We start from the raw sequence: 13,848 nt of genomic DNA on the forward strand, positions 1-13,848 counted from the left end.
AAAAAAAATTTACCGTGGAAATCTTAATGGTGAGAACTAATTTATCTCAAAAAATGATCAATTGATTGCTAGTTTGAAAACATACAAAAAATACAACTGGCTTGGCTGGATCCAGGCTTGGATGTAGATTAATGTAGACTTCATGATAAGCAAGACCCAACTCTTAAACCCGTATAGCAATGGTGTAAGATTAGGGATAGGAATATAGTTGATATCCACATGATCAACAGATCTAAACCTAGACCACCCATCAACAGCCCTAGTCACATGGTTCAATGGTTTGGAATTTCAAATATATTTTTGTGTACGGGTCAAAACTCTTTTCTTTTTTGGGCACGGGATATATATTAGTGTCTATCATATGATGACTCCAAATATCATGACATGGAAAACATAGACATCATTCTGGCAATCATAAGCTCAACCAATATCTTCTAAAGAAAATTTCAGATACCAACAGGATATACTCAAACTTGAGCTCAATTGTAAAGTCCCCAGGAATGACTTTATGTAATTCTTCAGTGGGCACATTTTTTGGTATCCTGTGTAGAAATAGCTTTGCCATTTCAGAATTAGGTACCTAGAGATAATCAAAGACTGTGAATCAGCAGGATCACATTGGTAGGAATTAGAAATCACCAAGAATTTAATGTCCAACTTACATCCTCTTGAACCAAGGGAATAGCTTTATCAACACCATTCTCTATCTTAGCAAGAACAAGTTTCATTGCAGCAGATGCATCTTCTAGACAATTGTGCGGAGCACCCTTCTTTCGAATTTCATAGCCCAATACAGACTGTCAAAAACAAATGGAACAATTAACTATAACTGAAACGGCCCACAGCTGCTTGCCCATTACTCAAAATGAAATGCCGAAAGAGAATCCTTTTTCAAATCATATCTTACCTTAATTAAAAATTGAATAATACATAAAGTAGGAATAACACATTAAGAACTTGCCTTGCACAAATTATTCAGAGATGGTCTTCTATTGATAAGTCCATCCGAATGCATGAAGATAAGTGAGGTGTCAATTACTCTTGCATGATCTAACTTTAGTGCTGCAACCAACAAAATAATTATTGAACGAATGCAAAAATGCAAAGAATAAACTACCTTGCACAAAATTCAAAAAGACAATGATGGTTCGGTTGTCATGAGAGAGAGAGAGAGAGAGAGAGGAACTCCAATATCTAGTTATCATGCTTAGCTTACCTTGCAGGTCATTGTTTAAACTGTGGCCCACTAAAATTGTTCCCTTTGATAAAAGCTTCTTCATGGATTTCTACAAAATGCACCAAAATATATTAGATAAAGAATTAAACCCAAAAAGCGTGAAAGCCAGCCTAATGTACCTGTACATCTGCCAATGAACAAGTAACTCCTTCTGAATCTCTTGCACTAACTCCAGTTATATCAGTTCTATAATCTGCAATAACTTTATTTGGGTTTACAAGTTCATCAAGTTTCACCTGCACAATACAAACTCACTAGAAAGATTGTACAACAGTGACCCTTCGAGAGGCCTAGAAATCGTCAAACAAGCTAGCCAAAGTGAAGAGTATTCTTTTCCCTTGGGAAAAGAGAGGTGGAACAATGGGAATTACTTTTGTATGAAGAGAATGAACACAACCATTGCATTTGATCTCAAAGCCTTGGATTTTTTAGGAAGCTTTGTAATCACCCATCCCTGCTTCAACATATCCCACAAGTTATCAGGAAGCCAAGCTACATTTGAACTTGATAGCATCGTTAGTTCCTCATTGTGTGAAACTATTTTTATACTTGCACACCACAACATAATTTAACTTTTATGTTTGTGTATTCATTATATAAATAATGCATCTCAAAACACCTATCTAGTCCTATTTTATATATAAACGTATAGGGTCAAACAGCTAAGCTCTTCTTAGAGACTCAAAGAGAAAACATGCTTCAAGGGGCTTCTGGTCACATCAGCTTACACTTTCTTTTCAAGATTATCTTTTTTGTGATAGGTAATAAGACTTTCATTAAAAAAATTGAACATCATGTTAACAATGGTGAATACTCTGAACAGGAAACAAATACAATATAATCAAGAACTAAAGGAAATAAAGACTATGAAATCAGATAAAGAAATACAATTTGTACACCCCCAAGTACGAGCCCAATGAAATAGAGTACCAAAGAGGAGAGATTTTAGATGATCTAATGTTCTCTCATTGTCTTCAAAAATGCGGGCATTGCGTTTTTGCCAAACCAATCACATTAAACATGCCGGGACCATATTCCAAATGGTTGAAAGATGCTTTCCAAACCAATCTCTCTAGATAAAGAAAAAAGAGCTGACTGATCTCAGTATTACCCACTGGATCCCAAACACTGCAAAAGCTTCACACCATAAGGCATGAGAAAACTTACAATGAAGAAGAAGGTGATCCACTAATTCCCCATTGCAGCACAAAACTCTCTCGGAGAAAACCAAATTTCTTAGAGGCCCGGCTACCTCAGATTAGTCAGATATTGCTTATTCTATATCTTTTTTCTTTTCATTATTATGGGAGGGATACGTAGTTTTTTCATTGAATCGAAGCTTTTTCAGCTGGTGATGGAGGAAGGAGGGAATTTCTTTGCGTTACGAATCTTTGAACGGGGCAAATACTTCATGAAATCAGTGTTTATGGGTAAAAGCGCGGCATTATGGTTGATGAGAAATATAAAACACACAGTGATTGGGGTAAATCCCAAACAATTCTTCACGCTTAGGGAAGGCGATACTGCCTACACCTTGCAACGGGGATCAAACTCTTTTGGTCAGTTCCTGCTAGTGTCTGAACTCAAAGTTGGTGGGCTCCGAAGGTTGGTGATAATCCCTGAAGGGAAAGAAAAACATGGTTGGAAGGTATTTGGCCTAGAATTGAGGAAGATGTTAGAACCTAATCAATATGCTTCTAGTTACTCGGGCCATGCAAAGTTTATCCCTCAAACACTAAAACGCAATTCAGTGTTTCATCCATCTCGGTCTTTTGTTGAGACAGTGAAGGGTCCAGTGCAGGCAAAAGATGGTATTCAATTGATCCATAAAGCCAAGGATGCAGGACAAAATATTATAGATGGGATGGTGGGAGAGAAACAGCAGTATAGGCCAAAGGAAACGATGGCAGTGGCTCCAAAACAATATCGGAATCAGATTGTGGATGTTCCGGTGGGTCAACTTGGTACAGCAGCCGTGAGGGGAGGGGAGGGGAGAGAGAGGAGCATTAATTTGGGTATTAATTTAGGTGAGAAATTATCGGTGCAAAATAAAAAAAGATCTCTGTTAAGTTTCAGTTTGAATTCAAATAAAACTGAGAATGGAAAAGGGAGTGATTTGAGGGAGTCACGTTGGTCTGGGAAGGGATTAATAGTGGAGGTGGCTGAGAATGGGAAACGGCGGGTTTCTTGGGATAATTCCAAAGGTGGAAAATCCTCTTTTAAATGGGTGATACGGGCTTCCACTGAACAGAAGTAGGAGGTGGGTTCCAGTTTGGGCCCAAAACACTCAGAAGCCCACTGCGTATCTAATTCAAGCCCGATGAGTACAAGTCCATGTCACTTTGAGGCTGGGGAATGTTCAAACTCATTTTCAGGCCCAATCCCTTCTACATCTTATCCCGATGGGCTGGAAGAGAACCCCACGGTCTCTCCATATGGTTTAATGGCGCCGGTAAGGATGTCGAGGAGCGAGAAAGGTGGAAGCTTCTCTGTCTCTCAGTTGTGGGTTCCCCGGCGACGGTGATGCAAACCGGTGCAAGTGGAGGTTTGCTTGCTCAGCCGGAGTGTGCTTCGCCGGTAGGAGAGTCGGGTTGCACCGAGAATCTTCAGCATTTGGTTTTCAGGCATAGTTTTGACCGGAACAGTATTTTGGGCTCAAACAGGTCGTCGGGTGGGTTGGTTTCTGAGGATATAAGGTCGGTGTCTTTTGAATTTGTGCTGCGACTGGTTGGACTTTCTTTCCCCGATCTTTTTTTGGAGTTTTTGCGAGCTAGGTCAATGGGTTTTGGAGTATCGGGTAAGGAGGCAAATTCCTCTGTTAGTAAGGAACTCTTAAGATTTCCTAGGGAGGTTATGCTTGTGGAGGATGCAGCTGATTCTTTTGTGGGCTCTGGTGCAGCAGAATTGTTGGATTGTTTACCTTTACAGGTTATTGCTCCGACTGCATCGCCNGAGCACCTAAGATCATGTGTTTTTTTTTTTTTTTTGGGGGGGGGGGGGGGGGGGGGGGGGGGGGGGGGGGGGGGGGGATGGACCTCAAAGCTAGGTAGGGGAGTTCATGGGTGTGGTTTGTGGAGAGGTATACGCATGGGATGAGAGGATTTTAGAAAAAATTGTCAATTTGTTGTTGGGTTGGGAAATAGAGTGAGATTTTGGCAAGATGGGTGGTATGGGGATCAACCTTTCCAAGTGGCTTTCCCAAGGCTGTATGGAATTGCCATTGATAAGGAGGCATCTGTAGAAGCTTCTTTGTCAAGGCAGGGGGCGGAGGATAGAAGAATTTGGGATGTTCGTTTTATTCGAGAATTTAATGATTGGGAGATGGAGGAAGGGCTGCATTTTCTTCGTATATTGGGAGCTAATACTCCTCCAATGGATGGTAGAGACCGGATGAGATGGAAGTTCAAGCCTAATGGGGAGTTTGACATCAGGTCGTATTATAACAAATTGCGGGATTCTCCCTCAATTGTCTTTCCTTGGAAAGGAATATGGAGAGTAAAGGCTCCTAGGCGAATTTCTTTTTTTGTTTGGTGTGTAACTTGGAATAAGATCCTAACGGGTGATAACTTGAGACGATTGAGGGGATTGGATTTTGTAGACTGGTGCATTATGTGCCGGCATTGTGGAGAGACGGTAGACCACTTACTTCTTCATTGTGAGATGGCTTATCAGTTATGGAGCCTTGTCTTCATAACTTTTGGTTTGTCTTGGGTTATGCCTAGATCGATCCCAAATTTGCTTTTTGGTTGGTGGAATTGGTTGGGGAAGCTTCGTCTCAGATTTGGAACTTAGTTCTGTTGTGCATCCTATGGTGCATTTGGAAGGAACGGAATCGCAGGACTTTTGAGGATTTGGATAGTTCAGGTGTTCAGATGGTTGCCTCTTTTAGTGGAACTCTTTTTGATTGGTCTCGGGCATGGAGACTCACAACTAGTGATTCTCTCCCTTCTTTTCTTAGCTCTCTCTCTCTTTTGTAATTATTTTGTTGTTTGGTTTTCTTTTTTGTTTTTTCAGTTTTTCTTCTTGTATTTTCTGGGTTTGCTCTAGTTTTTTCATGCATAGAGTAGCCATTCGTATATATAACATTCTTACTTATAAAAAAAAAAAAAAATAGGCCCACTCCATGGCTCATGCCAAAAACTAACAAGGCAACCCTCCCCCACATTATACATAATCTGACTAAAGAACTTCTTTGATCCTTCCTTAATACTCCTCCACATCCCAAACCCAAGATTATCAATTGTCACAGTAGTGTATTCCATGCCAGAGAATACTAAAATTAGCATTTATTAGTTCATCTTTGCTCCCTAAGCTATTCTGACCATAATCTACCTATAGTTAGCAATAAGGAATGTATAGGAAGTAAATGCAGCAACTGAGATTACCTAAGAAAGGTAATAATGAATAATAGGTGCTGTAGGAAAGCCCGAAAATGACCTTCTTAATATGAAAGAAGTATGAAAAGTGCATAAGAAAATAGTTTGAAAAGTAAAAAGGTATAAAGATTTTTTTATTATTATAACTTTTGATAAGTAGGAAAAATAAGCAAACATTATGATAACAAACCTCATCATTTTGATGGGAACGAATAATGCAGCAGGTACTGAGGGTGTTCAAGAGTTAAACGAACCAGTCTCTGCACTGCCAGTGTCACAAGTTATCAAGATATGCCAAACAGCAGAGAATATTCAATTTAAAGTTACAGGAAAGAAGAAAGAAAAAGAAAGGGGGAATGCAAGAGAATAACTTGTATCTAGAAATTGATAACTTAAGCCTTATATGTAATGAGAGAATAATAGCAAAAAACAGAATCAGGTAGTCATTCAGCCACTGATCATGGAATCAATAATGATATTATCGTGGTTAATTTGGACAGTACATTGTTGATATAGAATGAGTGCTTTGAAATGGACACAATAATTACAACTGAGTTCTTTTAGTATCAACATCTTATAATTACATTGAAGGTTTTGTCGCAAAATCAGCAAAGAACATAAAATAAATAAATAAATAATAAAAGCTCAATTTACACATTTGCTTACAGTTTAGAACTTTAAACAATGAGAGTTTTCAAAATACAGGAATGTGACAGGCATATTATAACAGGGGAAAAGCTTATAAACAAGACATGGAAAGCATGAAAAAGCTACCAATCTAGGCTTCTAGCCATAATTAAAACACATTTAATCAGACATATAATAATAAAAGAAGAGGAATTTATAATAATATGAGCCAGACAAAGTGTCCATTTGAATGAACTTATTTCATCAGTTTATTGAGGCTAGTTTGTTTATTGTGTAAAAGTACATCTATAACCATATATAATTATTGCTAAGTTAAACATTTACCCAATTGAGCTAGAGCTCATCAGCAAAGTATACAGCAATACCTTGAAAAAGGTGATGTTTTAAAAAGCTATACATTCCATTTCAAGATGAAAATAAACTGAAACAAATGAACCCAAGTGTCCTACTACAACTATAAAACCAACCCACGAGATATTGGGTACAGATCCTTTTCTTCTACATTTCACAGAAAGAGAATTAGTACAAGTACACAAGTACTAGACTATTAGTAGAATAGCAAAAATGCATTCTTCAAAGCCTCAAGGGATAACTAAACCATACCTGCTCAGGTATTTCTTATCTGGAGATATGTTTGTAAATTGCCCCACTACGTCACGCTTTAAATGGCATTGCCTTACTTTAGCAAAAAACTGAAACAGGGAAAAACATAAAAGTCATTGTCTTTATAAAATCTCAAATACAAGTAGTAAAGAAAAAACAAATTCCAAAAAAAAAAAAAAAAACACTACCTTGAGATGATTTTCTTCAACAAAAGTCTTAAGAAAAGCAGCCAAAACATCATTGGATCTCCTGGTAGGATCACTCAAGCTATTCCCAAGCTTCCAATCATGAAATTTAAGAATTCCTTCCAATCTCCTTTAGTACCCTTCATTCCTTGTTTTGGGCCAACTTCACCATTTCAACAAGGACCTATTCACATCCACATTTATTATAAAAACAAATAAATTAAATTAGATATGAACATATAGCAACAAACATAACACTTGGGTTTTTTTTTTTTTCCTTTTAAAAATGACTTCCAACAAAACTGAGACACAACAAACCTCATGTTGTCTTGTTCGTTAATCTAATAAAAAGTGTTACTAGTTTACTAGTTGGGGTGAGTTATAAACAGTCGGTCAAAGCAAAAGAACATACAAATATATATATATATGATTAGCACCAGGAAATTTTTGGTCTAACTCGTTGAAAAAAAAAAAAAAAAAAAAACAAGCAAAGTGATTGAGATAGTAAATGGGGGTGTCACCTTTTTCTCTGCGGTGTCAAATAATTGTTCCATTGGGAGAAGAGTTAAACGGCTGATAAGGGTGGTCTGAATTTCTGGGGCGGCAGCTCTTCAAGAGGTGAGGAGAGAAAAGTCGGTGAGGGGTTAAGCTTAATTTCCCAGCTTAATAACCCAGCCATTAAATTGGTTTTTTTTAAGTAATAATTACACTTTACCCGTTTGCCTCAAATTGAACCTGCTAATTTCATTTTTGACACTTTACTCCCACGTGGTTCAAACACTCCTCTCCCTCAAAACACACTCTCATCCACGCTTGCTCTCCCGTCTGTGTCCATGCACATTTTCCTTTTACGGAAATTCTTTGATGTCCCAACAATCTGAAATTTACAAATAGAAATAATCATCACTCACTGATTCACATTCATTTCCTACCAAAAACCGAAAAACAGAAAACAAAAAAAAAAAAAACTGAATCAATTAATTCCATTATAATTTCTCAAAAAAATTAATTCCATTATAATGTATTTGTAACGTATACAGTACCTTGCATTGCAACCAAGTGAGCAGAAACTGAAGAATCAAGGAGGCTACGCTCACAGACTTGGCAGGTATTGGTGACACCTTTACCAGGCCTAGGTTGAGGCCTTTCATTCAAGAACACAATTCAGTGTATGTCTGAACTCCTGTTATGTCCAAATATTTCTGAATGTCAGACACCCTTATCACATCATGAGTGACATTAGAGTGTGCTCTGAGGGAGAGTGTTTCTGTTTTGATTTTGATACAAAACGGGCTAGAGCAGAAGTCATCGGATGGGAGGTGGGTTACGGAGTAGCAGTAAAGTGTCAAAATACGTGTTTTGACTTTGAGTCCAAATGTTTTTCCACCTGTTTTTAAATTAAATTTTTGGGCTAATGCTTCAACCCAATACAAAGAATTTTCATACTTTTGTTGAAAATTAAAAATTTATTACTAAAAACACTGATAAAGTGTAAATAGTATTTTTGAGACCTAAATTTATCTAAAAATTTGTATTTTGTTGAGATTGGTATCTCATAAACAGTGTCATGGGACCCTAAAAAAAGCAAAACCCAACTGAAATATAATTTCAGTGTTGGGCAAATGCACGCCTAGCATGAGTTTTTTTCCTTCTTTTTTTCTAAAAACTTTAGATCACACATTTGTCCGCTTTCAAATTCCCCCTCATAAAGCTCCATCTCTCTTCTTTTTGGATTATGGCAATGATGAATATGATGAGTCGAAGAAAAAAACTTACTTTGACTTAGATATATGTATTAACACTATTACATTTGATAAATTTGAAGTGCATGTTATAAATATGTTTTCAGTTGATTTATTTGGTTAGTTTTGTCAAATATTATAGCATAACTGAGAATTAAAATAGTCATTAGTTGCTTATGTCACAATTTTATGTATATTTATAAATTTTATATAGTGTTTGTGTATCTTATGATACACAATACAATAAAAATGAAAAAAAAAATATTCACATTTTTGACAACTATGATTGACGAGAGCAATTTTTGCGTGTAGCCACATGCCTTTTGCTGGAGGGCTAACTTTGCTGAGCTCAAATTTGTTTTGGGGAGTTCAATTCGGAACTTAACATTAGACCACATAAAACAATGGCTTTCGGTGCATTTTTAAGCCTACAAAATAGATCCCAAAGTCTAAGAATCACGATAATGGTTGAAATATATAAATGATATTTTTAATTAAATAGCTTTGATTAAATAATGATTTGAAGACCATAATTATATATAGTAAGTGTAGGGACTCAATTTGGATTTGACCCTGAGTACGAATGGGTTTTCAACCTAACAAGCCCAAATAATAAATTTTTAGAGCATGGGTTCAAGGTTTAGGCGCTGGCCATCGTTCACCAAGCATGAACTCTTTTATAAAAGAAAATACTTAGAGTTAATTTACAACTGGGGGGATGCTCCTCGGACTGTGGCCGAGGAGCCCCTTTTCTTCTCCTTCTTCCCCCCCTTTTTTACTTTACTTGCTTTTCTTATATAGTCTTCATCTTCCTATCTCCTTCTTCCATCTGTTGATCATCCATTTGCTTCTCTTCTGGCCGTCCGTCCCATCAGAAGCCTTATCAGTACTCAAGTGGTTCACTCTGATCAACATTGCCCTGCTAAGGGGTTACATCCCCATTAATGCGGCCAGGGGGGTTAGGTGAATGCATTAAATGCGAGGGTGACAGCTTACTTTGGGCCTGATCTTTGCCAAAAATCATCCTTGTCAGGCTGAGAACGAGGAGGTCCTCGGCGTGGATCCGAAAAAAAGGCTTTCCCCAATTTAGCCTTGAATGATCAGTATTCCTTGGCGTGGGCCTTGGGCCTGCTACATGATGGGCCGAGGCTATCAGGCCCACGGGCCCCACAATAGCCCCTCAAAACCCTGCTGCACGTTCCCTCGGACGGGGAGGAGGGTTTTGATACCTGCGGGCCCTCTAGATGAGTCGCCCCACTTCGATTCGTGTTAATGCTGGCGACTTTTCGACTGCTCGATGCGTGTTTTTGGCGTTTCAAGACTTAATGTGTGCCCACATTAAATTTTGGCGGCACCACGTTTCCTACTTTCAACGGTATGATGGTAATTGTTCGGTGGGGATCTCCTGCTTTTATGGGCAAGCGGTTACATTTGGGGAACCTAAGAGGGAGTATAAGTATCTGTTTGAACCGCCTGGTTTCCTCATTTTCGCGCTTACAATTATTAATGCATATGATTTGAATCTGGTTCAACTTGCACACTACCTGAAGAGCATCGTCACACTTCTGTAAGTCTTCTTCTTCCAGTGACCCAAAATTTTCCTTGGTTCTATCCCTTCTTTTCTTCTTCTAGAATTTTTAGTTGTCCTTGGGGGGATGGGTAAGTTTAAGAAGTTGGTTGAATCCGACGAGATGATGAACAAATTCATCGTAGACTATGGGATACCCAATAATGTGAGTCTGAAGTACTGTGAAGAAGGAGAGTGGTACATTAGGAGGAGAAATGGTGAAGTCGTGATCCCGATAGTCGCTTTTGTAGAGGGAGGGATGAGAATCCCTATGAGGCCAGTGACTCTCAATTACCTTAGGCATTTCCGCCTGGCTCCTACTCAGTGTGCCGTGAATGTATTTAGGATATTAGGGTGTGTAGATACCTTGAATGAGAAAATGGGGCTGAGACTGACTCACCATAATGTGAACTGGTGCTACAACCTTCATCACTTGAGGGGTAAGACGTACTATACGAAGACAAGGGACGATAGGGTTCGTCTCATCCAGTGTCTTCCTGATTCCAATAAGAGGTTGACCTAGGATTTCCTCATAGTGTCGGGGGAGTGGCACAACAGTTTTCATTGCCCAACAGTAGAGGGGGAGCCAGGTAGGGTATCCGAAGTAAAAGACAATCTAGGTTTCAGTATTTTCAAGTTTTATAACTGCATATCCGATTTGGTTGATTAACCATAGGAGTTTCACTTTTCTTTTCGCAGATCTGCACGCCTTTGCACGTTATTTCCACCTGGTTAACAAAGCGGATTTGGAAACCATTCTTAGGTCGGACCTTTTCCTGAACGAAATTGATAACCAGGTCAAAGCTGCTCATCAAATCCTCGAATGCGACCCAGCTCAGAAATCATTCCCAGTCCCGAAGAACGTAATTAGAGCTCGTGACCCTCGGCTTACGCAGATTACCGTGGTGGAGGACGGTTTTACATTTTTCGAGGGGTCTTATATACCTAAAGGCATTCCGCTAGCAGGTCCCTCCTCATCCCAACAAGTAACGGTGGCCGAGGAAGGACTATCTAAGAAGGCAAAGGAGGTGGTTGAACTGAGTTCTTCTGAGGACGAATATAGTGTGTTCAACCTAGCTGATCAGTCCGAGGATCCCTCTGGTGATCTAGGAGACCCTCATTTGTTCAAAGCCGATCTCCGGTCCCTAAGAGTTGGTACTCAGGCTGAGATGGGTTTAAAAAGACAGCCCCAAACCAATCTTCTTGACCTGCTCGAAGGCGGTTCCAAGAAGGGTGTACCGGAAGAGTCGCAGCCCCAGCCCCCAGCACCTCCGCCCCAGATTTTAGCTGTGCAGACCAGGTCGTCCTCTGTCCCCACAGTATCAGACCCTCAGACCGAGTCTCATGACCCGAAAAGGAAGAGACTTTCCAAGGGTAAGGAGCCAATGGATGGGAGCAAATCCCATTCCCCACCCAAGGAGGGTAGATTTCGCAAGCCTCCGAAGCAACTGAAGCTCGGTGGTCAACGGAAAGGTAAGAAGGCCATCCAGCAGTCCGAGGCTCAAGCCTGGCTGCCCGCTGCCATGCTCCATGATCAGCCCCTGATGGATAACCTGTCGATGCAGGAATCTCAAGGAGCCGAGGGGGCTCTCATAGCTGAGGCCCTGGAGAAATCTCTTCTTCTTCCCACTGACATGGCCGAGCTAAGAAATATGAGTGGGTTAGAGGTTGTCTTAGACCTTAAGAAGTATCTAGGCATGGTAGGTCCTTTGGCACCTATTTACTTTATTCAAATTTTGTCGCTTAGTACCTTCCTTTCTCTTTACGGAGTTACTTGTTTTTATTGGCAGGCTATCCAGGCCCTTTTCAGGTTAGGCGAGGAGGTCGATGGCCAGAGCAATGCCTTAGCGCAAGAGTGTGGCAAGTTCTTGGAAGCTGCTAATACCCTCAAGAGATTTGAGGCCGATCTAAAAAAGGCGACCGAAGATCTGGAGGAGACGACGAAGGCTAAGGATACTGCTGTCTCCGACTTAGCCGTGGCCAGGAAGCAAGCTAAGGATCAAACTAATCGCTTGCAAGACGTTGAGGGTCAACTACAGACTACTAAAGGGGACATTGCCTATATGAAGGAAAAGTTGACTGTGGCAATCCATGAGAAAGGTGTTGCCGAGTATGCCAGGGACGAGGCTGTGAGAGCCAAAGACGAGGCGGTATTTGCAAAAAAAGACGCTGAGCGCTCTGTAGAACAGGCAGAGGAGGAGGCTTTCGCAGATGGGGTGGCTAAGACTGAAGCCACCCTTCGAGCTCAAGTTCCTGCAGTGTGCAGGCATTACTGTTCTCAGACCTGGCATGAAGCCCTCAACCAAGCAGGGGTTGATGCCTCATCTGACCTTAGGAGGGAGGACAGGGTATATTACCCTATTGCCATTCGCGAGGCTGCACCTGCTGCTCCCGAGGAGGGGTCCTCATTACCAGCGGTTAAGGGTCACGATAAGACCGCCGAGGATATACCTTTAACTGACCAACCACCCGAGGAGGTTGAGCCCCAGAGAACGTTGGGGGGAGTTATAACCAAGGGTCAGGAAACACCACAAGACGTGGCGAGGCTTCCGGCGGACCTTTCGAGACCAAGCCCTTAGGCCTTGGCTAAAGTCTTTTGATTTGCTTATTAAATTAATTTGCCTACTGAGTTGGGGAGACTAGTATACGACATAGGATAATTTTGTTTATTTTCTCTTTTACCTTCTCTTTTACCTCATTTTGTTTCTTGCCTCAGTGGCGTTGTAAGGCAGTTGTATACTTTCCGTTTGAACTGAATACTTAATACTTTGCTTCTAACTAATGATATTTTCTTTTATTTGCTTTACTATAGTATTCTGCTCAATATTCGTATTCTATTCTGGAGTTAGCCTCATGAAACCATCTGTTATCCTTCAAATATAAATCTAAAGACCGTATTATAGCTTGACTCTAGGTAACGCTTTGGTTTTTCTCCAGATAGTTATTTTCTCCATGGGTTCGAGTCCGAGGACCATGCAATACCTAGTTATGCCTAGTACTTCTATTTTTCTATAAGTATCTAGTTTTCCATAGGTTTGGGTCCGAGGACCATGCAATACCTTGGTTCTATCTAGTACTTTTATTTTTCTATAAGTATGTAGCTTTCCATAGGCTTGGGTCCGAGGACCATGCAATACCTTGGTTCTGTCTAGTACTTCTATTTTTCTATAAGTATCTAGTTTCCCCATAGGTTTGAGTCCGAGGACCATGCAATACCTTGGTTCTGTCTAGTACCCAGGTATAATGGTGTGAATAGTTTTACCATAGGCTTGAGTCCGAGGACCATGCAATACCTTGGCTTTGTTTACCACTTCTATTTTTCTGTAAGTATCTAGTTTCCCCATAGGTTTGAGTTCGAGGACCATGCAATACCTTGGTTCTGTCTAGTACCCAGGTATAATGGTGTGAATAGTTTTACCATAGGCTTGGGTCCGAGGACCATGCAATACCTTGGTTCTGTCTACCACTTCTATTTTTCTGTAAGTATCTA

General features: G+C 40.1%; 1 protein-coding gene across 1 annotated transcript; it reads right to left on the reverse strand.

The window, feature by feature from the left end:
- LOC111987068 (small RNA degrading nuclease 3) lies at window positions 1–7,756 on the reverse strand. The gene is given in 14 exon segments (XM_065780135.1): window positions 1–580; window positions 663–797; window positions 962–1,062; window positions 1,217–1,286; window positions 1,357–1,567; window positions 1,630–1,691; window positions 5,804–5,812; window positions 5,814–5,873; window positions 6,865–6,881; window positions 6,884–6,953; window positions 7,053–7,159; window positions 7,162–7,206; window positions 7,209–7,233; window positions 7,571–7,756. Coding segments are annotated over 14 exon segments (1,113 nt in total). The 5' UTR covers window positions 7,604–7,756; the 3' UTR covers window positions 1–412.
- Window positions 7,757–13,848: the final 6,092 nt, after the last annotated feature.

The sequence above is a fragment of the Quercus suber genome, unplaced genomic scaffold (assembly GCF_002906115.3).
Source record: "Quercus suber isolate HL8 unplaced genomic scaffold, Cork oak 2.0 scaffold_226, whole genome shotgun sequence".
Classification (NCBI taxonomy): domain Eukaryota; kingdom Viridiplantae; phylum Streptophyta; class Magnoliopsida; order Fagales; family Fagaceae; genus Quercus; species Quercus suber.